Genomic DNA, 27,793 nt, shown 5'->3' on the forward strand with positions numbered 1-27,793 from the left:
CCCTTCTTGCTTTCACTGTCTTTCACACACTCACACACTATCCATCTGCACCATCTCTGCCTCTTTTTCTCAGTTTCTGTCTCTCACTCATGCACGTGTCCACAGGGGAGCGCCAGGAGTGGATGGAAACTCTTCAGACGGCCATGCGCCCCCCCGCCTGCAGCTCCCAGAAGCGCTCCGACAGCCTCCCCCGCCCGTCCTCAACAAACAAGCGAGGCTTGTTGGAGCTCCGCGGTTACAAAGGCAGAGTACTGGTGTCCCTGGCGGGGAGTAAAGTCAGGCTCTGCAAAACAGAACAGGTACTTCCAACACCGCTGGGACTTCCTCTCTACAGGATGACAGCTTCCTGTTTGAAAAAGGAAGATAATAATCACAGCCTATTTGAAGCAGATGAGACAGAGATGGAGATGTATGTGACAGAGACTGAGGTGTTCGTGAATGTGTAATGCAGAAAGTAAATATACATGTATGAAAATGCTGGAGGGTTCCCTGAGATATACTGTGCTCTATTTTCAGTGGGTAAAAGCACATGTTGGCACACAGGAACTACTGGGTGTTGCCAACTAACTTTTGCAACTTTATTGACCAGAACATTGACATACAATGACTGGGCTGCAGAGAATTATGGTCGAATAGGTTGGGGGGAAAAAGAGCATGTGTAGTTTATGTATAGTTAGTGGTCCAAGATGGAACTGGGATGATATTCAATAATGACCAAATCAAATTAGCTCCTTTCACTCATTAAGCAGACAAAAACATTTGCTTGTCTCCCAAGTGGACCACCTTTCGAGTCAGGCCACCGAACAGCATTAGCGATTGCATTTCCCCTGTTTGCTCTTAGCAGCAAATTGCCCTTTTTTTAGGTGTTTTATGCAATTTGGCTGCACCCAATTGGGTCACTTTCAAGCATTTTTATCACATCACAACCATCAAAATGCACTTGTGGTTGCCCAGGTGCCTCTTTGCTTCACCCATAATTCCTTTACAAAATCCTCTTACAGGCATCAAAGTGTCCTCATAGTTAGATCATTGCCACTCTTTTGTGACTTATTTCGGAGTAAAGATGCCTTTCATGTAGCGCCAAATTTTGAGTTGTAAAAAACAGAGGTTGAGAGATCTTTTGACTTTTAGATCTCTAAAAATATATATTTTTTTCCCATGCCATATTTCTGTTTTAATTTTGTTATTGTGAATTTGTAATACACACTAATAGATTCACAATGGAAATCTATATTAGTGTTCTGTGCTTTGTTTTTACAAAAAATAATGATGTTTAAGTTTATTTCTGAGCTTGAGCATCAACTTTTCAGGCAGTTTGTAGCTATAACATTAGTCTTCAGAGACTGTAACAAGCATGATTGACAGGATGACAAAACTGTGAAGGATAGATATACAGCAAAGGGAAGGTTTGTTGCCAGTGACAGATTGTAACTTGCATATGCAAAAGTGTAATACTTCTTATTATTCTCTTAAATAATAAGTCTGCTTTGTTTTTCACTGCAGTCCAATTCGGTTTGACTGACAATTTTGCAATGCAGTGTCTACAATCTACAAAAACTTTTAAAGCCAGACAACAAAGGAGAGTGATGTGAAGAGACAAAAGAGAGTTGCACTAAGACTTGTGTGTTGTCGGCTGAAATTCATAAAGTTAAGTATTGACCATCTGTCCATAGGCGGGTGTGGCAACTATCGATGGCTGTCAGCATGCAGTTTTTTTTTGTGTGGACGCTAGCTGAAATCTCTGCTTGTGAATGTGCTACTGCAGTTTCACCTGAGTGAATGTGAGCTGTCAGAAGCAGACAGGTGTCACAATGTTATTAGTATGCAAGGATCCTCCAACTGCAGCACCGCGTCCAGTCGCATCTTTATGCAAATACTTAGTGTAGAACAGAGAGAGAGAGAGAGAGGGAGAGAGAGAGAGAGAGAGAGGGAGAGAGGGAGAGAGGGAGAGGGAGGGAGAGAGAGAGAGAGAGATGACAAAAAATGGTTTATTCAAAAAGAAGTTGATACTATTCAAAGGTGACTTTACTGACACCATTTTTTAAGGTTCACAATATTGTCAGGACAACATAATTAAACCAGTATTTCTCTGACTGAACTGGAGGCTAGGAGGGGGGGGGGTGTTAAAGCCCCTGTTAAAGCTGTTTGTCTGACCCTTTAAAAACGGTGGCATTTTCCATTTGTTCAAACTCATCATTACCGCATCTCCGAAATTTGCACGCAAGTTATCACATTAATGACTGAATATATTATAGGAAGAGAGAGCTGGCTTGTTTTGAGAGTGACTAAAATTTGCTCTTTTATTGTTTTCTTTTTTTTATAAAGCTTTTTTCAATGTATTTTTTTAATTAAGATTTTTATATTAGCTTATTTTTTCCCCCTTCAGTTAAAAACAGCACTTACCAATTGATTCAAGACTTTAATTAAGCATTTATAAAAATAGGATTTGACTAAATTTACTCAGTGGTCTCACTTAATAGCTATACATTGATTAATTTCTTGGACTGTCAGTCATTATTTTTTATTTTCTACAACTGAAGTCCTGAATATATTCTGATACATATGATATTCTGATGAACTGGACTTTTTCTGGACTGTACCTGCTTAATTTGTGTTAGATGGCAACCAGCAAGCAGGGAAAAAGTCTAATTCTCCTGGGTAATGTAGTACTTGTTTGTAGTGTTTGGAAGATGGACATTTGTATATCTGTATATCTTTATTTCTGATGATCATTTATAAGCCTTTAAAATGCTTCTCTAGTATTGCAGACTTTTGATTGACAGATACAAAACCCTGAAAGAATCTAAATCAAAGCAGCAGGGGTTGAAACATCCCATATTAGGGACTTTTAGTCCCTAGCATGGGATGTATGGGTCACATTCTTGCCAAGAGGTAGATGAGGGAAGATGGATATCACTCTCATGTCTGTGACTCATCCTACACTCAAGGGTCCTTACAAACGTTCATCCTTTGTGTGAGTAGCTTGCCACACCCATCATATAAAACCACACTTCACCATTTGTAGTTTGTAATAGCTAACAAAAACAATATGTGGCTGAGGTTTAATCCATTTGTCTCTCCCTCACCCTCCTCCTGTTCTAACAACGGGTGAGGGAGGTGTATGTGTGTAGCCAACAGTCCTCTGCAGGTCTGTTTTTCTCACTTCCTGCCATTTTTTAGCGGCCCAATCAAATGCAAAGGTTTTGATTTAAATCCCTCTTTGGACTGTACACCACTCAAACACTCCATTTCACTCGGACATACGTCACAGTACAAAAGATGCTCTAACCTCTGTTTCATGGGATCTTAAAACTAAAAAAGACAGAATAAAGCTATCAGATTATCATGCTAAGCTAAACTAATTTGCTGTACTGTGTAGTTAGGTTTAGGGCTAGATGACTCATAAACTCTTGTCCCCCTCAAACACACTGTTAAAGTATCAGCATTCATGAATCATGCAGAAGTAATATGGGGTGCTCTTTTCACATGGCCTAAGGCCCCAAAGGCTTAGCGTAGTCTTTAAGTAGCCTATTTGGTATTTTTGTATACTTTGAGTATAAATACCCTGCACTCTTTTTGAGAAAGTGAGCTTGCATCTTCTCTTAGCCATGGAATAAAGCAGAGATAGGTTTATCATGAGTCTTTCTTGTTTGATGTCATCCAATTAAACCCCTGATAGTCCCAGCTCACATAGAGTGACTGTACTCCCCACCTACTCCTGTCCCGGCAGAAAGATATCCTATCTAAGATGGAACGATTCCTGGTAGCAGTGATACTATTTCTTAAAGTGCCTCACACATATTTGTGTGCATATTTGATAATGCTACAGGCATTCAGCTCATTTCCATCCCCCCTTGGCTCTCATTTCGTTTCACTCGCTCTTGTAGTTTTGTTGTTTGCCTTTCATTATTTTCTTCATTAGCGTGAACAAACATCTTTGCTAGAATTCTCTTTTGGGTATCACTGCATGTCAGCACATTTCCACTTCCTTGATCTGAGACAGCGGGACAAACGGAGGGAAAGAGAGAATCAGAGAGAACAAATTAATTGTATTATTTCAGCTTACAAGCTAAATCCCCGGCATAAATGCAGCAGCAGCGGCAGTGCATTTCACAGAAAGAGAAAGGCGACGGCGAGTGAAAGACAAGAGACACAAACAAAGAGATAGAAGAAGAACGATGAAGTGAAAGGGATATAATAGAATAGAATTCCTTTATTGTCATTGCTCAGAGTACAACGAATTTGAGAATGGAGGGAGCACTTTCAGTGCAGAGGTCGCATGAGTGAGAAACGAGCGTTGGTGGTTTGTAAGAAAGAGAGAGAGTGATGGAGAGCAAGAGCGCAGGGAGGGAGGTAGACCGTTGCCCCGTTCAAGTTCAGTGGAGTGCAGTATTTAATCTAACATGATGAACGAGCTATTGGAAACATCATCCTCCCAGCTCCTCCTTCACCACCCCTACCCCATTTCTCACGGGCCGTAAGCTCTGTGATGGAGCTGTGTTTAAGGTCATTTAAACACCAAGGTAAAGAAAGTCAGACACTGCGCAAAGTGTGTCGCCTGGTTCTTCACGCCTGACACACACACACTTACACATTTACTCTTCCTGCCATGGGCTGCATAGGCAGAGTGGTACAACCAAAGCAACTTGTTAAAGTCTTATCATCTCATACATCACAAGTGCCCTCTAGTTTGTGTTCGCTCTGGTAGCTGAGGGATTGATTGATTCTTATTTTTTGGATGAATCATTTTTCTTGGTGTCATCTTGTATGAAATGTAGTTTCCACTAAGTTAGATGAACCCAGGTTTGAAATCTTGGTTTACAATTGGCTGAAACAAAAAAAATGCTTGCCACATATCTTCCTCTTGCTTTAATTCCTATTTAAGAAAAGCTGCACATACAGTAAAGCCTTCACTGGTGGAAAAGGTAATCTATGTATATAATAACAGCAAGGCTGAGGATTTAATTAATCTCTGCTTTAATTAAAACTGCTTCTCATTCGCTCTTCTCAAGATCTTCTTTGTAGCAGTTAACATCATCCTAAGACTGCAAGGCTGTTTTGCAGAATTTGTGACATAACAATGTGTCTGTCTAAACCAAGGACCTCCTCTTATTATGCGTTGTGATGTGTCCATTGCACTTTTTTTGGACCATAGCATTGCTGATGTTGCAAATATGTTGCTGTAGCTAACAGTCGTCTATTGACACATCCAGCAGACATAGAGCAGTGTTAGCATTCTTCTGAAACAGTTTTCTTCCTACCTGCCCCACCAACTCTTTAAATGTTTTTGGTATTTATTATCTAGTTGCTAATTTTTTCTGCGCTGAGAGGTTCTAGTTAGACGCATTGATGATCTGAGCTAAATGCTAATATCACCATGCCAACACAGTCAAAATTCCCATTTTAACGTGCTTTTAATATTATTAGCAGAGATAATATTCATTATCTTAGTTGTAGGGTGTTAGCATGCAAACATTTTCTCATCACAACAAAACTCAAAGTCCAGCTGTTGCTGATGGGAATGTTGTGAATTATGTAAGTATTTGGGCTTAAACCAACATACAGTACCAGCCAAAGTCAAAATTTTACCTGGTTGTAAAGCCAGACGAAAATTCAGAAATCCTGAATGTAATTAAGGTGAGATATTTCACTCAGTCCAAAATTGTTGAGGTTAAAACATCTCCTTACTTCAGTCCAAGAAATATTTTCATAGTATATATTTTAGTTTTTGTCTAACACCCTCAACATTAAATAGCTTTTTGTTTAGGCCCCAATATAAGTGTATGTATTGCTTGTTGTGCCACTTTCTATTTCTGCCTTTTGTCTGTATAATAAATTAATTATTTGTCTTCTCCACCTCTATTTTCAATCCTCTAATCATCCATAGCTTCTCACTCTTCTTGGCCTCTCTGTCTCAATGCTTTAAAATAATCAAAAGTCTTTTGTCTCCATTGAGCATGTGCTGTTTTAAACTCACCTACCCCCTCGCTAGATGGTCTTACCCTGCATGCTTTTAAAGCAGCTTAAGTGGTTGAGTGGACATGGAATTGGAGATAGAAGTAGAGGCCACCTCTACTTGTGTGGCTTCTCTTAGAGCAGCTCGCCACTGTGGAGTGACTGATTCACACAATAAGGGGTTGGAAAGCTTTGAAAGAAATTATAATTGGATGCCTGGCTAGAATATTTAAAGTGGGCCTGTGCTCAGCTCTTCTGTAGGTAGGCAAAGTAAAAACAAAATTATTGAAAAAAATGGTAAAAAATGATGGTAGGCCACTTGTATAGTAACAGTTAGTTATGTTGAATCTTTATTTGCACTGAGGTGACCATGGCCCGCAATCCAAAGTATACTCCTCCGCCCGGAGATAGTGATACCAATCAACTGATTCCTGCCTAGTATAAGGTGGAAATGTCAAACTTAAGAAGTTTTGAGAATTCTTAGTAGTGCATTATGTCATTTCACAGGTCTTAAATTTAAGACACAATGGCAAGTAACTATATAAATCTCATGCCTTGCAATGTCACATTTCAAGCACAATGTGGAGGACAGTACTGTCTGGGACCAGGTCAAGGACAAATTGATAGTAGGAAAGCTGACTGCATGTGAGCAGCCAACAGAGCATGACTGTGGAGAAGATAAGGTAACAATGCAGTCAGAGGAGGAGAATAAAAACAACGAAGAGAGAATGAGAAAGAAGGAAAGGAAAGCAAGGAAGAGAAGGGGCAGTCACCTCCTTGCAAATGGGATATAATGTCTCCACTGTGAGAACTTTGCTGAAGAAGACCTAAAGATGAAAATCTTACCAAAGAGCTGACAGAGAGCTGAAGATGTACCCAGAAATGCCACCAACACTGACATCTGATGATGACCCAGCTGCCCAGGGTTGGAACAAAAGGACCACATAAACTTTGCTATCAGAGATGACCTTTTCGTATTTGTGCATGCAGGCCTCCTCAGCCCCTTGTGAGATAATTATCTCTACTGATGGAGACACTATTTGCCCCAAAAGATCACTTATTCTAAAGAAAAGGCTGATATGCCGATTTAAAAAAAAAGACCTGTTAAATGAATGGTTGCATACATCTCTAACATACCCTCTGTTTTTATGTATTGAGTTTTTTTTATATGGTTGCAGCTAGATGTTGTGCATTGAATACACTTTAGTTATAGCATTTTATCCTTATTTCTCATACACATTTTTGGAGCCATTGCTTAAGTATTTCATTATTTGGTTGCTTCTTGTATTTCAAGTGGAGCCTACAGCAATCAATAGTTATCTATTTTGTGCTTTTTGTGTTTCATTGCTAGGACAGATCAGTATGGAAAAACTGGCGCAATGTTTTTCTATAGCCCTAGTTTTTTTCAGTGTTCCTCAGACAGATAAGCTTATTCAGTTTTGCAGTGGCAATGCTTTATAGAATGACAAACCTTGAGGTGGTTAAACACTGGAATGCGGACGACAAGAGGCATTCTACTGCTACCTTTTTCAGTCCTCTTTAATAGAAGTCTGCAGATACCACAGCATCCACAAAAAATGTACAATATGTGGTGACTGTTGATAAAAAATGTATATTGTTTGAATTGACTTTGTAAATATTCAGTTAAAAAGACTTTGAATTGGGCTAATTTCATTGAAAAGTCAGTGTAAAGACAAGAAGTATAACTATATATATTAATTTAAACATTTGATCTCTTTTTTTTTTACTATACTGGAATTGATAAGAACCAAAATTGATCAACAAAATCTGAATCGATAAAACTCAAATGATACCCAATGCTACCAGTATGTGGAAAAAAAACGAAGTAGCCATAAAATCACGCATGCGTTTAGACATTCGCCTAAAGGCCTTCTCCCCTCTCTCCCTATAAGCGCCATTATTGCCACCTACCCCTTGGCTGTTGTAATTGGGTGAGTTATTTTTACCTCTAATGCCTTTCCATGCCTCTGTCTCTCCATCCCTCCTTCCCTCCATCCTTGGTGAATTAATTGGAGAGGGCAGGAGGCCACGGCACATGTTGGGTAGGTAACGAGTGGCGAGGGCTGGACGTCTGCTAACACCCAGCGCTCTAATTGGCTGCCTGAGAGGGATGAGGGTCATTAGGTATACAGTAGGCAACTGCTTTGCCCTCTCATCACACTTGCACACGTGTATGCACATACAATAGTTGAGGATGCTGATGCATGTATGTGCACATACAGATGCCTTCCACTCCCATATATCCACCCAGTGTGAAACAGCAATTTCCGGCAATACATGTAAACCATTTGTCCTTTAGTGTTTGGATTACAGCCGTCTGTTGCCTTAAGATACTCGGCCGAACTGAATGGTTGGGGAAAATAAGCTTTGAATGAGGTTGGTTTAAACTCCGTCACCCCTGTGCTCTCATTATCGCGTCATGTGTCTTCAAACCTCAGAACATACTAAACTTAAAAGAGCAATGACTGTATGTGGTTATAATTGATAGGATAGAAAGGCAAGATTCTGCGGCTGCCTGAGCCCTCACATCAAAACTTTTAGCTCAATTAGGACCTGGCCGTACATTGAATTCACTTGTATCACTCACGGTGTCTCGCTCCTTTCCTTTTCCTTATCTTTCTATTTCTTCTTCTCTTCTGAGCTCAGAGTGTCTTAATTACTCATAACGCTTCATTGGACCTTAGAGTTCTCCACACTAGCCTATCGCTATGTTTCTGTGCCACTCGCTCTGTCAGACTTTTCAGTATCATTGAGCAGAACTGCTAGGGAAAGATAATAAATTGCATGAGTATTTCACCACAGTCTTCTAAATTTGTTTGAAGTAGCGGAATTGGGGCTAATGATTGTCAAATGACGATTTTTGACAACATTAGACCCGATTGAACCAGCCCACAGAATACTGAAAGATTACATTGGAAAATCCAGCAAATAAATACGTGACTTCCTCTTTGAGCAAAACTTAGCTACACTGAGAAATTTGTAGTTAATTATTTGATTAATTCTGCACACAAACACGCACTCATACACACTCTCCTTTGCGCTGCTGGGCCATGTATTCCCAAAAAGCGCCTCATCAACAAAGACGGTGTCGATTCACTTCCCTCGCTTTGTTTGGTGTAATTAGTGTAAATGGTTTTGCTGGTGAACAGTTAGCACAGAAACACACATGCCTCATAGCTGGCAGAGCCTGGGCAGCATTTAGCACTTGCTAAGGCAGCATGTTAATTTCGCTGTTGAGGAGTATTGGCCCAGGTCCTGTTTTGTTCTGGCTTCGTCTACACACACGTACGCATACTCCTTTCTGTCAACTGCTCAGCTGACCCCTTGCCCGTCTCACCCACTCTCAGTGAGGATTGCCAAGACCTTTCTTTCACTTATACTCTCTCCCTCCTTCCCCTTCCTTTTTTGTTCTCACTGTCTTTCTATCCCCCATCTTTTGACTCACATTTTTTGGCTTTCTCTGTACACCTCAGTGATGGAATAAAGTGTGTATTGTAATGCTTTTTTTTGTGATGTTGTGCCTATATGTGTGTGGGTGTAGGTGCTTTTCTTCTCTCTTCTTGTCTGTTTCTCTCTCTCAGCTCAGAGCTCTAGGCTATAGAAAATGGTCTAAACTGCTGTGAGTGTTGAGGGTGAAGTGAAGAAGGGAGGGGCGCAGTGTGATGCAGAGTTACGCTGGAGCTTATGAAAACGGTGCCTCTGCATCTAACCCCTATTTCTGAAATGGGCCTCAGAAAACATGTAGACTGAAAGCTTGGGTTTGTTTGGATTCCCTAGATGCACCTTTGCCTTTCCGCAGAGCTTTGCTGATGCACGCATGCACGCACGCACGCACGAACACACACACACACACACACACATACACACACAATGCATACACACACATATAGCCTCCCCTTCTGTTTCTCTTTAACATTTGCACACATGCACGCGTCACGCACAGACCCGACACATACACAGACCTGACAAACACACACACACACACACACACAATGCAGACACACACATATAGCCTCCCTTTCTGTTTTCTCTTTAACACTTGCACACACCCGATTTGTACGTCATTGGTGAGATGCGGGGAAAAAGCTGATGACTGTTCGGTGTGTTATTGGTCTGTCACAAACTATTTTCAGCGGACCTCTCTCACACGTCTAACTCTATATCCAGTGCCATTTCCAAAAAAACAAAACAGGGCAGCAGAGACTGAGAATGTCCCTGCAGTGATTGTGGGTCTCCCTTAGTGCTTGTTGTTTATTGAAGGACTCTAAAAACACTTTATTTTTCAAATGAGAAGAATGGAACCAGCCTATAGCTCAATTCATGTGATATTTTTGCTGCCATTTATCTGAGTTTAGGTCCTAGTGTTAGCTGCTCAGATGCCCTTCTCCCTAGCTACCTCCTCCAGCTCATCCAGAGGGATCCCAAGTCATACCCAGGCTAGTTGGGATATACATAATCCCTGTTCCTTGTTAGTCCTAGGGTCTCATTCCAGTTGTCTGGAATACCTTGGATTCAAGGGACACTTAACTGGAACATTTTAGCAGTAAGAAGCAGTTTTTCATTAGACTGTCCCTAAGAGTAAGTCCAGAAACTATGAGAAGAAATGGTAATGGAAGTAATGGAAGATTCATTTTACTTGCTTCTATCTATAGTCTCATTCTTTTAGTCAGGTACATTTACTGTAGATTGTAACTGATGGAAATGGTTTAAATATGAAGAAGGATGGTAAGGTAAAAGCCTATTTTCCAACACGGCCAAGTATTCCAATCAAAACAAGACACAGCAGCATACATTTAAAGCCAATCCAAACCTAGAACAGAGTCAGAATAATAAAGTGAGTAAAAAAGTGTTTTAGTGTTTAAGTAAAAATGCTTCAGTATCTGCTACAGCATGGTGCAACAGTTAATGTTTTGTCTTACCTTTTAGTTAAAAAAGAATAGTTTGATTATTTGGCTAATATTTTTATTTGCTTATTTGCAACTTACTATGACTTTGCCAAAAGTAAACTGTGATGCTTGAGACCACTTTCATGCTACGCTAAGGATGCTGGAGCATGGAGGCAATTAGCTTAACTAGCTAAGGCAACAGTTAGCCTCACTCAAAAGTAAAAATAAAGTTATAATAGCAGTGGCTAGCTTTATACATTGCATTTTATTAGTTTAATTTGCACACAAACAGAATGTTTGGTTTCACGAGAAGTTTTATGCAATAACTGTTTCCAGGGTTGGAGAAAACCAAGCCAAAAACACAAAAAAAGAGGAAGCCAAGTAAGCTGTTTCTTCTAGCTTCCAGGTTTTATGCCTAATATGTTTATGTGCTTTCTTGCCAAAAGTTAGATGTGAAGATTGAGACTACTTTCATACTATGCTAAGTATGGAGGAACAGAGAGGTGATGAGTTTAGCTAGCTAAGCCTCACTCCAAAGTAAAAAAAAAAGCACACAAACGGACATTTTGAGGAAAGTTTTGGTTTTACAAGAAGCTACTGTATGTGCTACAACTGTACTAGCTAACAGCCTGTGTGGTTCGAGCAAGCGTCAAGTTTTTACAAAAAAGCTGGCCCTCATGACTATAACTCCATGCTTGAAGAGAATTGTTTAATTCTTTGCAAGAAAAGCTTTACTTTGGCAAAATGCAGAACAATTAACTTTATGTGCTGTGGGTAGTGAGAAGAAAAAGATGCTATTGTTCATGTTTTTTTAGTGGCTGCACTATAACTTCACAGTTATTTTTTATTAAATGTATAGCTCTCCATGTCTTTATTTGTGTTTTTCAGGACTATAAAGCTGGCCTGGCCATTGCTGAAGTGGAACTGACTGCTGCCAATATTAGGGAGGTGGACCGCAGGGGTTTTGAAATCATCACACCTTTCAAAAACTTCTGGTAAATATGCATCTGTGCTATGTGTGACGTGTGTATATTTGCATACGCACGCACATACACTTTTGTGTTAGTGTGTTTAGTCTTGCCCCTCTCTCCCACAACAAAGAGCTGTTCGTGCTACAGTGTGTGTGTGTGCGTGTGTGTGTGTGTGTGTGTGTGTGATGTATGATGGGTCTTTTTATTTATGTGTGTGTTTGTGTGTGTGAGAGAGAAGTGCATCCTGTCTGTTTGATCTCACAGCTCTCACATTACACACACTGTCTTTCTTATTGCTTTTTTCATCATCTAAAGATGAATGTTAAGTGAAGGAACCTCTTCATGAATACATGTCCCTCAGAATGATGTATTCAGTAGGTTGACATTGTAAGTACACCCCCACATTTGTTTAAAATCTTACTGTAGGAAGCAGTAGGATGTCTTCATTCTTATTCTCTTTAAAAACAAATTTCACACATTACCATATAGTTTTGGAGAAATGCCCTTCACACACACTAAACCTTTTGCTACACTGTATTTTATCTCAATAATCATATCTCATAAAGCATCCAATTCACAGCTAAAAGGTTAGGGCAAGCATTTTGGTTAATCTGCTCTTGTACATGTGTGGTATTAAGAGCCTCATAGTGCGATTGGAATTTATGATACTTGAAAGAATATTCATAGTCATATCAGATTGGCCTTTTTTTCTCTTTTCTTTCATAACCATAGTTTTTCTTGAGAGTTGGAAAGTTAATCCACACCTAGATGTTTTCCAAAGCCTTAAAATGCATTTCAATGAGATGTAGTCATATAGAAAATATTTATGTGTATTAATTAGTTTGTTGTATCTGCTGCCTATTTATCTGCAATTCTTTCTTTACTATTTTTATTCCAGTAAATGCAAATATTGTGCAAATATTTAACCATTATCAAGTGTAAAGTAAAATACGGAAACTAAAATGAGAAACGAAAGAGCAAATTATCGACGAAAAAAAAAAATGTTGCTCTGCTCATTATTTTAAGCATATTTTTTAGTTATTTAGCTTTCGAGTAGCACATCCTCTGTCATAAAAACCTGTGGTAGTTCAGTTTTCAACAAAAAAAACACCCCTGCACCAACGTTGTGTAGACGTGGACGGAGGCGTACTTTTTAGGCAGTCCCTCGAAAGCACCCATAATGGATCGGGTTAGGTGTGAAAGTACCTTTAGGGCATTTTCGAACCTTTCTTTTTTAGTTCAGCTGAATCAAACTCTAGTTCGATTTTGGACTGATCTGAGCACCGCACTGAGACCCTTTTGAGGAAGTTATCTCAGTCTGGTCCCAAATAAACTCTGGAGCAGTTTGTTTGTGGTGGGAATGTTATCTGACCTTGATTCGATCCAACTACTTGGCGTACTCGAGGCGAACATTCTCAAGTAGCTTTTAGCGGCTGCATTTTTGTTTTGCTTGAGTTTTTTCTGTGTGGAAAAGAACTGCAGGAAAATGCAACAAGTTTAACAACTCATCCACACAGGTTAACCTGTTTTCAGTGTGGTCTGGTATTTTTTATTTTTTTTTTAAAGTATATTTTTTCGGGCTTTTTTGCCTTTAATGTAGAGGACAGTGGAGATGGACAGGAAACAGGAGGCAGAGAGAGGGGGAATGACACGCAGGATAAAACCGCTCGGCTCGGGATGCGAACCGGGATTACCTGCAACGAGGACTATAGCCTCAACACATGGGGCGGGCGCTCTACCCGCTGAGCTATGCTCAACCCCGTGGTCTGGTATTTTTGTCAGTTTGGTCCGGTTAGGCTGGTGTGAAAGCTGTCAATCAAAATCTGGTGTGGACTAAACAACCACCATGCCACTATTTATGACATATTCAGTCCAGTTGCAGTCTTGACTAAAAATACTAATATACAGACTCACTGGATGACAGTCACCAAAACTGCCCAATCAATCATTAACCTTTTAGTCTATATGACTTTATGTTTACTTAATTAATTATACAGTAAATACGTTTTAAATAGAATTCACTTTCTTTGTTTGATCACCAGTTGTATTTACTTTTTGGTATAGAAGCACACATTAATACAAAATATCGAACCGGTTTCACTTTGAGACATAAGCTGCAAAAACAAATGAGCAACTATGTCAAAAAGTAAAGACTCACCTCTAATGAGAGATAGAGGATCTTCTGTTTAGTTCTTTTTGACTGCATATTAGTAGCACACTATGTTCTTATGTCAAATCTCTTTGACAAAACAGTGCACCCACCATACACATCACAGACTTATTAGGCATTGGAGAATTCATGTGACATGCTACAAAAATCACTAATTATCGATCAGGATTTTTTTAATGAAATCTCCTATTGGACTTGTTTTTTTTTTTGTTTTTTTTTTACAGTATCTGTGCCTTAGTAGGACACAAAGCCTTTGAGGTGATTCTAGTCCCTGAGGCCCTACAATCAATGAGCACACTGCTTGTTTGTGCTGTAATGGCCCATTTAGAATACAACTGTCACAGCTGCCTGGACAAAGCACGGCATGTTTGTTTACGTGTGCTTGTTCACTATTTCTCTTCGTTTTTTTTTGTTTTTTTTACCCCTTCCTTTTTTTGCCCGTTGCCTTGTTTAAAGATTCCTCTCCCCCTCCCCCTTTTCTCTACCTGTCTGTTGTATGTCCGATCGATCTGTTTGTGTCAGCTCCCTTAATGGTCCCATCGTTTGGCAGCTTCGTTAATACGCTGGACGTAATTGCCATTTTGTGTGGAACCAAAAAAAAAAAAAGGCAGAATTAGAATGAGCTCAGGTCTCCCGAATTGTTTTGATGAGGTAATTGCTGAAAGGGTTTTATTGTGTGTTTGTGTGTGTGTGTGTGTGTATGTGTGTATGTGTGTGTTTGTGTCTGTGTTTGTCAGTGTCTGTGTGTGTGGATCAAATCGATTGGTAGCCCTGGGAGCGTTCTCCTACCTGCTCAAGGTGGGGATTAGTGAGAAACTCATCTAATCACTTTAAGCTGTGGAGACTCACTTTGGCTTTTTCATTGTTTTGCTGCCATTAAATGGACAGAGCGTTGAGTCCGCTGTGGTAGATACAATAGCAGACTTTTATGAGTTGAGAGAATGACAATTAGGCTGAGAGGTGAGGAGATGTTACCAGGCAAAGACACTCAAGTTTGCAGAAAAGAAAAACTTTATTTTTTTGCTCTTGATCAGAAAGCACTTCCTCTGAAGTAAAGCTACAGATAAACGCCTAGCTCAAGGGCATATTGCAGGAATTTCATATTTGTCTCGTTTGTCGGGTATTTGTCTGGCATGAATCGAAAAGTGTGGACAGTTTTCACTTTTTTTTTTTAACCTTTTGACAAAAAATATTTTCTAATGAAAAGTCTTCACAGCTTTGAATTATCCTGAGTGTGGCAGGCATTGTTTATGGAGGGACATGTTGCTGTTTTCAATTTTTATTTTTCAGTGCTTTGAGAAATACAAACACAACCATTGCCTTCAAATCCACTCACAAGTCTCAGAGGTGGATAGGTTAAACTTGAAATATGAAATCAAAAAATCTCTGCCTCGCTGACTTCCCTTTTATAGCATTTTCTTTTTTTTTGTTTAGCCTCCTCATTTCTGCCTTTATTGACATCCCTGTCACTGCATCACATTGCATTAGAAGCATGGTTAATAGGCCATGTGTGCTTTAATATGGGATATTTATTACACTCAATGACCTCATTCATAACACTGCTTATGGCTTGGTTTTAAAATTGATGAGGCTGAAATGAATGCTTTAATTTCCTTTTTTTTGTCTCTTGGGGGCAGCAGAATAAGCTATAATCACACTGACACATTATCACCTTGCTAATTTGATATGACAAAGGTGTTAATGAACACGGAGCAACATTGGAGTCACCTGGAGGCCACCTGGTGAACACAAGTCTAATATTCACATGCTGCATCTGGACTTTACACTGATGAGAGGTGTGAGACTGAACCAAAATAGTATATTGTACATTAGTTGTGTAAAACCAAAACAATTAGCTAAAAGTCGCTAATAGGCTCCATAGAGTTGATGTTTAGACAACTGACTTGTACACAAGCATGGTAAAATAATAAAAATAGTATACTGTACCATCAGTTCTTAATTTGAATTCAATGATTTTAATTTTTTTTCTCATTATCTGATCAGTTGTACATCACTTCTGACTCTCTGACTATTGAACATTCCACGTTTACGGATAGTGGGAAAGCAGATAAAACCAAATCCAACCTTTTTGTCGTGCAGCAGTTAGACAAATAAAATCTAGATTATTATGTATTTGAACAGATGTTCCTGTAAAACTACTATATATAGCTATGGTGTAGCACTGTAATATAATACCTGCTCTAATTCAATACTTCCAGTTTACGTTGAGCCTTAAGGCGTTTTCGGGCTCAGTCACCATAGTAACTGTATACACTTCTCTATTTCCTCACTCACCTTTTACCTGCTCATGCACTCTTAAATGCCATGTTAAGTAGGCTAAATCCCACTTTAGATAAAATGCTTGATTGATTTATCTTCGTGAAATATCTGCCAGTTTTACCTCAGAGTGTTTTAATCTTATCTCAACATCTTGGATATTTTTATGGTGATTGTGACTGATGGAACCTCCTTTCTTGACTTTGGCTCAGAATAACTAATTTATTGTTATTTTTGGCTGTTGCAATGCATAATTTAACATATTTGAAGGTGGTAGTGACTGGCTTTCGAAGTCTTGAGTCCCATTTTTAGATATGTTTAAATTTTTTTAAATTTGACTATAAAGAACGGACGAATGGTGACGTGTGTAATCAAGGTTCTCTGAGTGGAAATACCAGCTTTTTGGCTTCATATATAAAGGGAATACGTCGGCTGGAGAGATAACTACTCAGAGAACCTGGCTTGCACAAGAAACCTTTTGGTTAGCAACCATATTTATTATCTACATATAGCCCTCATTTCAATGCATTTGGGACTGACTAGTTGTCATGTCACCTACATTTTAAATGAAATAATAATGCTCTTCAGCTTATAATAATTGACTGCCCCTATTATTTATTTTTTTAACATTATGAGCAATTTATATATGACTCTTTTACCATTATATACATTATGCATGCATGCAGAAAGGAGCCATATGCACATTCATCATTCATGAAAAAGAATTACATTTCCTCACTCACATGTTGGACTGTATGTGGGGTAGTGGGACATAAAGGACTAAAACATCAATCACAAGAAAGGACACCAGTTGGAGTAAATTTAAGATTTAATGTGCTTAGTTTAACTGAAAAAAGTTTTTTCAAAGAATGTCAAGCCACTGCACATCAAAATTGAATTACCTGATTTAACTGTATACAGTACATGTATTATAAAATACATTTTCATGATTGGGGACTGATACCCTGGAACCCTGATCCTGAAGATTTCCATCTCTGGACCTGTGTGTCAATGTAAGATCATGAGGGTCAATGCAAACTGAAACTTTAAAAAAAAAAATTTCTGCAACCTAAAAATAGAAGGAAAATAATTAGAGGAATGGAATATCCTGCTCAATAGTTAACATTGGTAACATTGCAGATAATTACACAGGAGCAGTGTAGAATAACACAAGAATAACAACTATGATTGTAGTTTGTGGCAGGAAGGGAGATGATAGTCTAAGCCTGAAGCCTGTGATTGTGAGGGTGATTGACATATTTCAACAAATACAATATTGCCATAAATTTGTAGTAACAGTGAACAATGCTGCATGTAAACAGCTTAGCCATGACTAACCCTAACCCATAATCAGGGTAAAAATGATTATGAGGATGTACAACATAGTAATTTTACTTTTACTTCACCTCTTGGATTTTTTTCAGTCATTTTAAAGGACTGTGAATGTTCTCCTTTGATGTAGGTGTTTCATTAAAGTTTTCTTTTTCATTACTTATTACTTTTTTCTTTTTCTGCTCTTCACCACCTGTAGTCTGGAAAACTGTAGTTTATTTTGCGTCATCTTCTGAGACCAACCTTCACTTCATATCCAAAGCTCTGTCTGCACCTTGGGAACGTCTTTATACTACGCTGCCTCCTGCCCCTCTTAGTTCCTCTGTGACTTTGGCTGTGTTGTAGTTCACCAGACGATATGAGCAGTCATCTCTTTAGACGGGCCCAGGGCAGAGACCAGTGGGCACAGACTGGCTGAACCCAATCAACCTATCGATCTCTGCTAGGTTGCTTGGGCGAAGCTGGGCTAGTGCACATCCTCTGCCCTGAGCGAAACACAACCCCCCTCCTCTCCCCATCTCCTTCCCCCTCATCTCCTTCCCCCTCATCTTCAGTCTTACTTTACACCGGTCGCCAGGTTGCCATGGATACCAGTGGTCCCATTTCTGCTTTTTAAGTGTTTCTTTTTCTCCTAACTCTCTTTCCTCTAAACTTTATATCTCTGTCCATCTCTGTCATTCTTGCTATCCATCTTCTTCTCTCTTGCTTGTGCTGACTTAAGTTACTTAAGTTACATTTATATAAAGTTTAGCTAACTTTAAGTTACTCATAACATGCAACTACAATCATCTCCCTCAGAAAGTTGTGTCATCTATCCCTGCAAGGTATCTTCATAACTTCTCATTAGACTGTAATGGACATTCAGTCTTAGAAGTACTGAATGTACCTGTTTTTAAATGTGTATTCAACACAGTTTTCCATCATGTGAAAGTCACAGTAACCTGATCAAGGCATGGAAGACCCTGAATTCTGTGTTCAAATGCACCTGGTTTGATATAATTTAAAACTGCACCTTCATAATACACTATCATACCCAAAATTGCAGACACCTGAACGTTACACCCATGTCATTTGTCGACTTGCTCACAGTCATGTAGGATTAGCTTTTATCTCACACTTAACACTCAACCATAAAATAACCAAATGACGTTATATTTAGACTGAGCCCCCACCATACTTCTCATGTTGCCGAAATCAACTTTGCTTCTCATCACTATAAGACGTAGAGGAAATTCCCTTCCTGTTACTGGTTATGATCCACAGCCTTCTTAAGCTCCCAAGGCATTCTGTGGGTCCCTCACCCAATTAGATATTGCGTAACTCAATTATGTAGATCACCACTTTCAATTGTTGGACTGTATGACTTTGAAATGTGTCAGTTATGCAATATGATTTTAAAATTCATCATGAACACATCATAAATGCTTCAAAAAACATGATGAATACCACATTGTCATACTCACTGTCCTTTTAATGTTCTTGTAGCAAAGCACATCATGTATTCACGCATCATTGTATCATCCTTGTCTGGGGTCTAAAACTGAGGGGGGGTGTATGCTGGAGGTTGTGGTACTTCCCAGTTGCCATCAGGACGTCCTTGAGCAGCAGCTGTAGGAGGTTGTTGATGTAGTCCGTGTGTTGATGATAATCCAGAGATATTTTATTCTACAATTAGACCTAAATCGCATGGATGTTGTATTTTGTATAAAATTAGCTGACTCGCGGCAGGTAGGCTTGTCTTTTAAGACCTTAACACTGTAGTAATCTCTCTTGCACTCAATGTAGCTAATCTGAAAGCAAAGACTTCCTTCTGCATGAGTTGCCTGGGGCTTGTCAGCATTCTCATTGTAATCGATGGTAATGAAAACGAGTCTGAAACCGAAATCCCATTGACGTATCTAATTGAAGTTGAGTAAGGTCACATATTCTTTTAACATAAATCTAACTATAAATGTGATCAAACAAAATAAAACACACTTGTATAACTGCAAAACATTCCAGTGAAGGGGTACACTAGATTCATGGCACATAACATCATGACAAGGCTTCAGTAGAAGAGGTTTGATACTTTCCGCTCTGATATTCTTCAGAAGGCTTTTCCACAAGATGATACTGGAGAGCTTTTCACATGCCTTTATGCCTTGTGAAAGATGAGCACATTTTTTTTTCTCTATTGCAGTGTAGTGGAGGTCTTGGTATACATCCCAGGTGCCATCAGGACATCCTTGAACAGCAGCTCTAGGAGGCTGTTGATGTAGTCTGCGTGTTTATGAAGTCCAAACAGGTTGTTTAAAGGCACAGTTTCTTAGTATGGACTGTGTACATTTCCTTGCGGACTGAAAATACCCACAGTATTTGTACAGCACCCAGACCTGCTTTATAATCAAAAAAGAAATGGAAAATAACCTTTTCTACAAGATGTCCATCAAGGACAACACATTTCCATTAAATTAGTAATACATTTATAGGGGTTTTGTAAATCAGTTATTTGAGATGAGTGATGCGAGTCCTGTTTGTGTGCTCACAGCTGATAAAGGAAGTTAATTTGACAGACATATTTACATATTCATCAACAAGGACACAGTGTCATGGATATGAAGCACCACACTTTATTTGCACTCATATTTTATAGCTTATACATTTGTGTTTGGCAGATATTGCACATGTAGTTATTTAGGTGTGTTTACTGGCAGGAGCTGCATCATTGTAGGCTTTTTGAAAAGAAACTGTATGTGTCCTAATAGCCTACAGTAGGTTGAAAAAGTTGGAACGCCCCAAATGGAGTGCACCTACAGCTAACCATGATCTTGTGAATGCCATTCCCTTGCCTCCTCGCTAGTGAGGGGTGGGTGCAGACAAGTGGGAACTTATAGCTCTATAGACAAGAAAGTTCTGGACCACGGGGGTCCACTTGGCAACCATGTCATTACCTGACTGTGATGAGGCAGCCGTCCAGAACATGTCTGGCAGTCCTGTCCTTTGCCCAAGGTATCAAGTATTTAATTTTTTCAAATGTAAGTAATGAAATCATGACTCTGCTTTCACTTGGTGCAACTGCTACAGTGTTAATGGTGCTGAGCTGTGGTATTATAGCAGCAGTGAGTGAGGCAGAGGAGCACAAGGAGACAATTGTAACCACCTCTTGCTGCAGTCTGCACCAACAGCCACCAGGTGGTGCGTGTGAGCAGTCCACGCTGCAGTCTCAACCTCTTCGCTCTCTCTCTTGCACACACACATACATGCGCAACCACTGCGAAATTCACAGTATCTCAAATAACTTTAATTTTATGTACGATAAAATGTCCGTTCTCTTCACTCTAAAGTAAGCCTGAATGGAGCTGTGTCTGTCAGTCATCAATGATGCGGATACACCAACTCCTTCTCAATCTGGAGACTATTCCCCACTTAATTGATCTAAAAAAGAATTAAAGGACAATTCAAGTAAAATTAATTCACATGCAAAGACCATCTTGCACCATCCTCCTATAAGGCTACAATATGGCTCCAGTGAAAGCCTATTGGTAACCATGGCAGAATCATAAAAAACACCCTAGTAGGACGATGGTGCAAGCTCAATAGTGAACCTATTTGCAAAAGTATGGTCTCTACCTGCATATCACGCTTGAATGTCCACTGGGGCCTGGCCTCAGCTTTCATGAAATGGTCCTTTAACATATGTATCAACATCTGTTCCTGGAGTTGTAGTGAATGTTTTTTTGGCTTATTCTCACCTGTACAAGTTATACATCCAACGTTCTGTTCTTTTTAAGATCCATGAGTGTATGAGCCATACTTGGCACGGTGACCTGATGTAGGCTTGGTAAGGCAGCTTTATTTACTGTATGAAGCACATTTCATTTAAATAGGCGATTCAAAGTACTTTACAGGAGAATAAAAGATACAATAAAAGTAAAGATATAGGATTTAAGGAGTGAAAATGTACAGTAACAATTTAAAGAGCGTTGCAGAGTGATAAAAACACAGAAAAAAATAGAATTAAAAAAAGGTAGTGCACTAAAAGTTCATTATGTAGCAGAATAGGCAGTGCAGAACATAAAAGTTTTAAATGTAGATTTAAAATCCATCAGTGTTTTCGCAGCTAAAAAAATGATTGACTATCATAGGTTCCTTCTTCATATTAGGCACAGGAAAAAAGTGCATGATTTTGATTCCCTGCTCACATATAAGCACTGCATTATTGAACTGGTGGTGTGTGGTGGGAGCTATAAAGTTGAGTGTTTCATCAGACTGCACACAAGGTTCTGTTATAAAACATAGAGAGAAATTGGTAAATGACACAAGGAGAAAAGAGAGGAGTATAATAGAAAATATAGAGTTATGTAATTGTGGTAATCTATTATATAATTCATGTCAGTGGATCATGATTAATTGTGGAAGAGTTACTAAGGAATAAGACTGTGCATGTGAAGAAAACAGTCTGATTTAATTTTGAATGTAGATAAGACAGGCGTATCAAGCAAATAATATTTAAAAAATGTAAAAGTGTGGAAAATGGGGAAAGCATAAGGACTAAAAGTAAAGAGTATAAAACGGAACTGATTATGGAGAGCTCATAGAAAGAAACAGTGAGCTTAGGAAAATGAAAGTAAAAATCCAAAGCTACTGGGACATGTTGGCTGACAATAATAGGGATAAAGAATGTCCTGTCCAGTTGAAAGACTCCTATGAGCACTTCAAAAGCCTGGTGGATATTGAATCCCAGAGGGATGAGTTAACAGAGGAGGTCAGTAGTGATTATATATTTGCTACTGGAGCACTAAATGCTGATGCTGACAGAGGAGGAAACTTCAGTGAGCCTTGCATCTTCGTACCTATTTATATGAAATTGTTCAACACGATCCTGAGCTCCAGGATAATCCCTAAAAATTGAATTACTGGTTTTATTGTTCCCATCTATAAGAGGAATGGGTTATTGAGGATTGTAATAACTATCAGAGTACAGTATTACAATTTAGAGTTGTTTTGGCAAGCTTTTTATTAATATACTGAATGTGAAGTTGTACAAGTTATGAAAAAACAGGCAGGTTTTCCAAAAGGGCACTACACAGTTGATATATTTGCACTTAAACTTAGGCTGTTGTCTTTAAAGAAAAGAGCCTGTTGTCTTCTTTCATTGATTATAGTTAAATATTTATTAGAGTATAGAGAGATGCACACTGGTTTAAATTGCAGAAAGCAGGTATCAATGTTACTGTAGATGATTTAATGACATTGTGAACATGTATAACTATATTCTCCAGAGACTATGAGCTCCAGAGTATGTCATTATTTGATTTATATTGTGAATTTAAAGACTACTTTGATGGACTGCATTTATACAGACTGTATTTATACCATGCTTTTCTAGTATACCGACCACTGAAAGTGCTTTACAATACATGTCATTCACACACAGACTAATACACTGATGGCAGGGGCTGCCATGCAAGGTGTCAACCTGCTCATCAGGAACTAATCTAACAGTCATTCACACACACACACACACACACACACACACACACACACACATACACACACACACACACACTCACACACAGCTGGCACAGCCATCAGGAGCAATTTGGAGTTCAGTATCTTGCCCAAGTACACTTTGACATGTGGACTAGAGGAGCGTGAGATCAAAACACTGATCTTCCAAATAGTGAATGACCTGCTGTACGTCCTGAGCCACATCCAACTTTAACTTTGAAAAGTACCTATCTTATGAAAACAGACGATAAGACCATGCCGTTTGTAATGTCTAAGTTTCTAGTAGCAGAATTCCTAAAGAAACAGGAAGGTAGAAAAGGTCTGCAAAAGAATAAAAGGCTTTGTAATTTATTTAATTACACCTGTCTGTGGGGTGAATATCATGCTTTGTTTGAATGTAAAAACAAAAGCATTGTTGAGAATAGAAAGGAATACCTGCAGGGGTTAAAGTTCTCAGGCATTGAGCAGTTTTAAACATATAATTCTTAATTCAATTCATTTTAAAAATTTCCTCATGGACAACTTTTCAGGCTCACAAATCTTGTCTTGCTTTAATCTTTGTACCTTCCAACATACTTTGCAAACTATCCATTTATATTTAAATGTATTATTGCAGATAAATTAACTACGTGCATTATTGAGTAATGTTCTGCCTCTCTTTAAGAGACTTGAACGTGCTAAAGATCTATTCTGGTCGTTTGTTCAGTCCATTGTACTGTTGTTTTTGTTTTATGTTTGTATGTTTTATGTTTCAGCCTATACCATAGTAAATCAAATCTGAATCAGTTTTGCTGTGGAGCCAGAGAAAGATCATTCCATGTAATGATGCATCCTCTTGAAAATAATTCCAACCAGATTCTGACAAAAACTGAAACACATACAAAGTAGTTTTTTTTTCAAATAAGTCGGTTTCCACTACTTTGAGGGAGTGAGGAGGAGCTTTCTTTCACCACAGAGCCAAAGCATGTAATGCTTACAAATTAAGTTTTCTTGGTGGGAGATAAATCTCATTACTAACCTGCTGCATGTATACAGATATTTGAAATAACCAGGTTACTACAGTGCATGAAATCTGGTTTCTTATATTTATGTATATGCACTGATTGTGTGCTGCAGCCTAAAGATTTCTATTAAGATTTGGCTTAACTGGACAGTTGTGTCCATTACTTGTAGCCTTATAGTGTCGCACAATGTACTGCTGAAGTGAATTGTTACTATTAATGATATTTGCTTGCAAATTATTCTTGTTATCTACCTTATAATCTGATTTAAAATGGAGAAATTACCTTCTCAGGGCAAAGTTTTAGACATGTAGTGAATGAAACCTTTAAGGCTACAGCTGCAACCCATGTTCATAGAAGAATCACCTAGATTATTTTCCTTTTTCTCACTTTCAAATTGACAGAGTTCTTGATGCGAGTCCTGATGGAACAAGAGTGTTAAGCATGATTTTTTAAATGTATATTGAAGCTGTAAATGGGTTATGTTTATAGTATTTTTCGATCTCCATTTTACAACTTTCCTGAGTCTAACATAGACATTATTTCCTGAAAAAATATCCTGCATTAGCACTTTATAGATTTTAGCGGTGCAAGGTGAGGCAGATTGATTTACCTGCCGCGTCACCCCCCCCCCCCCCCCCCCTCCACACCCCCCTATCAATTTCACCAAATCTATTGCAATCACACATACAGACTCAGCAACCCAACCTCCCCCCACCTCCAAAAAAAGAAAAAAAAATACTTCAAATACTGCACACCTCTGTAACCCTACCACGTGATACTATGCTGTTTAATTGCTCTCTCAAATCAAATCAATAACAGTGAGGCATGTGTTTTTGGGGGGGTGCAAAAAAAAAAAAAAAAAAAAAATCAATTGTTGCAGCTTCACGGCCGAGTCGGAACGGGAGAAGGAGGAGTGGATTGAAGCGGTCCAAGAATCGATTGCTGAGACACTCTCCGACTATGAAGTGGCGGAGAAGATCTGGTTCAACGAGGCCAACAGGAGCTGCGCCGACTGTCGTGCCCCGCAGCCGGAGTGGGCATCTGTCAATCTGGGTGTGGTCATCTGCAAGAAGTGTGCAGGTAAGGAACATATGACATACTGCTTTACTCCTGCTGCCCTACTGTACTGATAAACATCATACTCTTACATACAGTACAGTACATTCAGATAAACCACCCCCCACAAGTACCCACACGCCCACATGCAGTGTTGTGTGGATGGAAGCGAACAGCATGTCAAAACACTTTTATATGATACTTCTTATAGCAGCAGCTTCCAACCAGGAGGTCGGATGCATGTCACTAGGTTAATTTGAGGGGTCAATGTATGATATGCAAGATGTGAAAATGGAAGAAAAGCGTTAATTCTGCAGATAATTGTGTTTTTCTATATATGTTATCTTATTTCTTACATTTTTTTTTACACCAGAGAATTCTGTCTCTTCAGAAATACTGCAATGAAGCAACGTGAGTGGAGAACATCATGTCTTGGTTGAATAGCTCATGGCTCATAAACATGTAAAATCTGTAATGTGGGATCACAAGTAGGAGTCAAAAAGGTTTGGAATTGGTGTCTCAAGCCACGTTTAGCATTAGTCTGCTTTAATAGCACAGTGCCGAGCTGTAAACACATATATTTCCTCAGGGTGCTCAGAGCCGGGGCTTAGTGAGCCATGCTCTTGTGTTGCTCTGACCACGGCCGTCCAATCACTATGACTCAGTACTTCTAACTGAAACTCTTTTGTTCATACGTTCAGATATTAATCTTCTTTTCCAGTTTGTTGACTGCTTAATATCCTCATCAAGTTACCGCTGGCGCAAATCGAACATTTCATGCCGCTTTTCCTGCTTCGCATTATGGTTTCCACCCATTGCATCCATAAGAAATGCAATGGGTGCTTTTCTTTAATAAACCACTGCACAACAAGACACAAACAAATTCAGCACAATTTGCTCTGCGGATCAGTTTCATTTTGCAAGGAGGGATAGTACAGCACAAGCAGAGACGAGCAGATAGAGTGAAGCTGAGGTATTTATTTAGATAAAGGGAGGAAAAAAAGCCATGCTGAAAGAAAAAAGTTATGACGACCGCTCAAAGACATGCTGAAGTAAAAGAGCATGCATGTTTTTGATTCAATTTTCCACCTGTACGTGTGGCCTAGTAGATGTTTGTGCCTGTGTGAGTATGTACTCTGACCCAGAGGCCCTTTTGGAATAAGAGCTCAGGTGATAAGCCACTTATGGGAGTTGGCGTCTGGCCTCTGGGCTCTCTCTAATCTATTTGGCAATGCTGGATGGCTCAGATGAAATGACAACAAAGATTAGGCCACGGGTGAGAACTTGGGGGATCCCAAACTGCTTCTTGACCCGCTAAACATGATTATAGGGAAGCAGCAGCCATGCTTGATGTGGAGGGATATCTGCTTGGTGTGTAAGTTTTTATTTTCTTTTTCTCTTGCATGCTCCAATACATTCCTGCTTCCCCCCCTTTATCTCTTCTCTTTCTCCAGGCCTGAGAGTCACAAGTTTTAATGCGATTCTTCACCTCACCTCTGCAAAGCCCATGTAATTGGTACGCATCAGATATCCAACATCCCTTTTCAAACACCCTTAAATGATTTCATTTGCAGAGGTGTTTAATATTACATTTTGTCGACACGCCGGGAGAGAGAGAGAGGGTTGAATATCTGCAACGAGGAAGCTGTCCTCACACTATGCTCTCCTTAAATTAGGCGGTGGTCCATTTGGAATACCAATGGCTGGCTCACGCTTTTAATTAGTGCTCTCATGTCATGGACAATAAAGAGAAACGCTGAACAAGAGGAAGAGGAAAGAAGTAATGAGAAGGCTAATGGTAAAAATGATCCCAGATTGGCTTTCCTCTTTTTCGTGGCAAGACAGAATGAATTTTAATAGTCTGTAGCTTCACTCTCTAATGTGAAGCACTTTCATACTGTAATATTTTGTCTTTGTTTGCAAAGGCTTTAAGGACTGTTAGAGCTAATCATGTTTATTTTTTAACTTATTTTCAAAAAAACAATCTGTGTTTACTTTAAATATTAAAATGAGGTGAATCTCATCCAAAAGCCTAGGTGAGAATGCTTCTAATTGAAAGTGAAGAAAAAATAAGGAGAAAATACAAATAGGCACCCATGTTCTGAGCTGCCGTTGTCACAAGAGGACCTTGTTTACTGAAACTGTAGTATTTTTCACCAGATCAAAAGGAATCTGAAGGAAATCAGTTTAAATGATTGTACTGAATATGGTGAGAATGGTGAATTTGGTGTTAAAACTAGGGCTGTCAAACGATTATTTTTTTTGATCGAGATTAATCGCAGAATTTCCATAGTTAATCACGATTAATCACGTTTTAAATTGCATGTTTAAAATCCTGTTATTTTACTTTTCAAGGCAGTTTTAAGCCCATAATGTAAAGCATTTCTTACCAGAGTGTCTTAACTGGGAATCAATCACGGCTCTGCTGCGACTCCCACACTCCAAAATGGTACATTGGTGGAGCTGAGGCTCGCTTGGCTGCACCTGGGTGTTTAGCGTGGAGGTGCTAACTCAAACTCGACGTACTCTGTTTGACACAGGTTGCATTTTACTTTTGACTTGTCAACTGAACCGTCTGGAAGTTTTTTAAAGTTAAACAAGCCGTTCAAAAGTCCAGTAGCTCTCTTACTT

At 39.1% G+C, this 27,793-nt stretch overlaps 1 protein-coding gene across 1 annotated transcript in view; it reads left to right on the forward strand.

Moving 5' to 3' along the window:
- Nucleotides 1–27,793, forward strand: part of arap2 (ArfGAP with RhoGAP domain, ankyrin repeat and PH domain 2) — a 133,920-nt gene that overhangs the window by 32,457 nt on the left and 73,670 nt on the right. The window contains exons 9-11 of the mRNA XM_053342881.1: nt 106–299; nt 11,751–11,857; nt 24,987–25,186. Of these exons, the coding sequence (XP_053198856.1) occupies nt 106–299; nt 11,751–11,857; nt 24,987–25,186 (501 nt within the window). The remainder of the gene's footprint in view (nt 1–105; nt 300–11,750; nt 11,858–24,986; nt 25,187–27,793) is intronic.

Source organism: Scomber japonicus, chromosome 22, assembly GCF_027409825.1.
Source record: "Scomber japonicus isolate fScoJap1 chromosome 22, fScoJap1.pri, whole genome shotgun sequence".
Classification (NCBI taxonomy): Eukaryota; Metazoa; Chordata; class Actinopteri; order Scombriformes; family Scombridae; genus Scomber; species Scomber japonicus.